Raw genomic sequence first — 3,887 nt, 5'->3', positions numbered from 1 at the left:
ACTTCAACGAAATTGATTGCTAAACATTCTTTGAATGCTCTCAGCATGATGTTCTGAACTTAATTCATCCATTTCTGAAGGACATACTAAGAAAGATTCGTTCAATATTAATTCATTTCAAAACGTTTCAATTTGCATTAAAATATTTATCTGATACAATTTGAATTAATGGTTTTTATTCTCCCATGCCTGAAGTTGCTGCAATTTGTAGTATGCAATATCAAAACTGTCAAACACAATACTAAAGAAAAGGGGCAATACAAATAATTGTGTAGAGTTGGAGGATCATGAATGTCAAATTAGGTGATATCTCTAGTAATGTCCTTACTGGTAATGTAATTATTCTTGATAGGGCAAGAGCCATTTAAAACACTTCCTTGACAAATCCTATGTGAGTTGAGTTGCTGATGAGATCGAAAACAGAATCCTTCAACAAGTATCAATATTATTTTATTTTTTAATATTTCTTCAACTGACTTTTTTTTGTCTTATTGAACATTTCAATTCTTATACTCTACGAACAAAATTTCACACAATAAACAATACAAACAGTTATCGTCTTGAATAGAGTCGTTGTTGAAACGTCTTAGTAGTCAAGTAAAAATCAAATAGCTCAAAATTGTCATTAAAAATACTGCACATATATCGAATTGGTTCATGTTGTGCATGTTCTACATTTCGTGTACCAAGCTGTAAGAAATTTCGCTGTCGCAGTCTTCTCTCTGGTACATAGAAATTGATTTCGGCGAGAGATATTCGGGGCATCAATTTCTCCTTTCAGCACTTTCGCCATAAAAACTGCTTGAGCTACAGATCGTCTTTTTTCAAGGGTGTGAAGACCGAGAAGCTGGCACCGATCCTCGTACGGCGGCAAGTTAAGCGGATCTATCCACGGGAGAGAGCGGAGAGCGTATCGAACGAATTTCCGCTGCACGGCTTCTATCCTGGCAATCCAATTAGCGTGGTATGGACACCAAGCAACCACACTTGCTTCCAAAATAGATCTCACCAATGAACAATATAGAGATCGTAGGCATAATGGATCCCGGAACTCTGTTGAGATTTTGAAAATGAACCCAAGTTGCCTATTTGCTCTAGAGATAACGTCACTATAGTGTATTCGAAATGTCAGGCCACTATCCAGTATAACGCCCAAGTTTCGTACTTGAGCTACTCTTGACAGGCTCCTAATAATCATATATATCTTAACGTCGTCTGCATAAAATGTCCGGCATCCAGGTGGAAGGATTATGATGAGTTGGAAAATGTTTCAGATAATTCAGATCCGATTTTGACACACAGCATGCGATCACACAGGTAGGATCTGAACCATGTGACGAAAGCGGGAGACATTTTCGCCAGCCTTGCTAATAATATCCCATGATCAACACGATCGAACGCTGCTTTGAGATCCGTATAGATAGCGTCGATTTGAGCACCAGAGTTCATGCCACGTAAGCATGTGGTGATGAATTGAACAAGATTCGTTGATACAGATCGCTTTGGAAAGAATCCGTGTTGTTCAGTGGAGATGTAGCGTTGAGAGCTGGCAAACATTGCATCATATACGATGATCTCGAATACTTTCGAAGTAGCACAAAGTGATGTGATACCACGGTAATTTCCAATGTCAGCCTTATCACCTTTTTTGTGCACTGGGAACATGATAGAAAATTTCCAACAAGTGGGAAAATTGCCTTGGTCCAGAGAAGCTCTATATAAAACAGCCAGAGGATATACAAGAGCGTCAGCACAGTTTTTCAATACACAGGCCGGAATTCCATCAGGGCCAACAGAGTTGGAAGCCTTCAATTTGTCTATGGCTGATTTTACGTGGTGCACTGAGATTTCAAAAGTATTGAGCTCGATTACATCCCTAGGAGTTTCATCAAGTGCGGCAATTATTTGAGAACTCGATGCAACTGAATTGTTGAATGCAGTCTGGAAGTGTTCCGCGAAAAGGTTACATTTTCTCGGCAGCGTGCTGGTGTGCCTGTCATCGAGATGCATTTCCACGGGCAAACCATTTTCCTTTCTTTTGGAATTCACGAAAGACCAAAATTGCTTCGGGTTCCTACGAAGGTTGCGCTGGGTACGAGTCACGTAACGCTTGTAAAGAGAACGGTTGTACAGTCGATAACGATTACTGGCTTGCGTGAAGGCGACTTTCAACATTGGACAGCGGGAACGACAATAAGTTCGCAGAGCATATGATCTCATTCGTTTTAGCTGCCGTAATCGACGATTGGACCACGGTGGTTTTGGGGGATGTCGACGAAGAGGAACACAATTAGCAATAGCTTGATTTACTTTTTCGTTGAAGTAATCAACTGCGTCATCTTTACTGGTTGCGATTTCGAGGGTTTGCCAGTCAATCTCAAGAAGTCTCTCACGCAATAGGTTGTAGTCAGCACGATTGAAGTCCAGGCTTTGTAGATCAATGACATCCACGAATACTGTGGGGAGTTGCATTTCAACAGTTAGTTCCAGGGCGGGATGATAACGATCGAGCTCGATCAGTGGCTCAGCTGCATTGCAAACGGTACTTCTATTTATGATGTTATCATTAACCAACGCAAAATCAAGAATACGGGAGTTTTGATTAGCAATGGGTTTGATTTGAGTAAGGCCATTTAGGCTGAGTCCGTCCAGCAAAATTAAGCAAGATGGTGAGAATCGTGATTGCAGAATATCGATGACCGGAAGGTGGTGCGGTAAGCTTGACCAAACCAGATTGGATTGGTTGTAGTCTCCGAATTGAATCACGCTATCTGAGACATTCAAGTTCGAAAGAATCGCTTCAAGAGAACTGATATGGTTTTTAATGTCAATAACATTTGCTATTCGATCAGGTGGTAAATAGATCACTCCGATGCTGGCATTACCGGTGGGTGTCTTTATCCTAATCCATAACTGCTCCAATGTATCGCATACAGGTGTAGGATCTAAGCAACAACTCAAACGACAAGATGCGGCAATGAGAACACCACCACCCCGGGATTTAGCACTATTTTTAGGGCTTCGATCGGTTCGAAAAACGGTGTACAAACTACCAAACAGTTGCGTAGATTGAATTCGGTCGTCGAGCCATGTCTCGGTGAGCACTATGACATCGTAACAAGAGTCCTGTGCAGCAAGGAAGAAGTCGTCTATCTTAGTGCGTAGACCTCTAACGTTCTGGTAATAGATCTTTAATTGATGTTCAGCTATGACCAAATCATTCACGACGGGAGCCTCTTGTACCAGATCGCTGCAAACCAGAGACTCATGAAGGACAGAAATATTGTGACTGCTTGAGTACTTGCCTGGAATAGCAGGCTGGAAGTCTCCTTCTTCTATTCCGTACACAGGTCCGAGAAGACTTCGACTATTTTCATCAACATACGGCGCGACTGTGACGGATGTAGAAGGGGCTTCCATAGTGCTAAGGGTATTGCGTCTCGGAAATGATCGGAGAACCTCGTACTGACGATGAGCTTTAGGCACGTCGGGTTCAGCTTCCATAAAGCTAAGTTCCGTGCATCTTGGTTCTAACGACGAATTTGAATGTGAGCTTGTCGGCATTGAAGGCTGAGGGCGAGCGAGTGATTGCTATTGGTTCCGTTCCAGCAGCTGTTGCTTCCTAGCAACTAGTTTTTTATAAACAGCACATTCGTTGCTGTATGCAAAATGTTTCGTGCACAGGTTTAGTTTAAGTCTTTTGTTCGTCTTGTCACAGTTTGCACAGCAAACCGTTTCCGATTGGCACTCGCCTGTTTTTGGGCACCAGCACATTTCGCACAAGTCTCACTATTTGGGCAAATCGTACTTTTGTGATTGAAATCACAGCATTTGAAGCACCGAATGATTCCAAAGCACTCTACAACTCGGCATCGTTCCCATTCAAC

General features: G+C 42.1%; 1 protein-coding gene across 1 annotated transcript; it reads right to left on the bottom strand.

Moving 5' to 3' along the window:
• Positions 1-1,445: 1,445 nt before the first annotated feature.
• On the bottom strand, positions 1,446-3,564 carry LOC129779577 (uncharacterized). The gene is made up of 2 exons (XM_055787136.1): positions 1,768-3,564; positions 1,446-1,655 (listed from the first exon to the last, which is right to left on the bottom strand). The coding sequence occupies exons 1-2, from the start codon at positions 3,562-3,564 to the stop codon at positions 1,446-1,448; spliced, it is 2,007 nt and encodes a 668-aa protein (XP_055643111.1).
• Positions 3,565-3,887: the final 323 nt, after the last annotated feature.

Source organism: Toxorhynchites rutilus, chromosome 3 (assembly GCF_029784135.1).
Source record: "Toxorhynchites rutilus septentrionalis strain SRP chromosome 3, ASM2978413v1, whole genome shotgun sequence".
In the NCBI taxonomy this organism is placed as follows: Eukaryota; Metazoa; Arthropoda; class Insecta; order Diptera; family Culicidae; genus Toxorhynchites; species Toxorhynchites rutilus.
The sequence above is the reverse complement of the archived record's forward strand: the minus strand, read 5'-3'. Positions and strand labels throughout refer to the sequence as shown.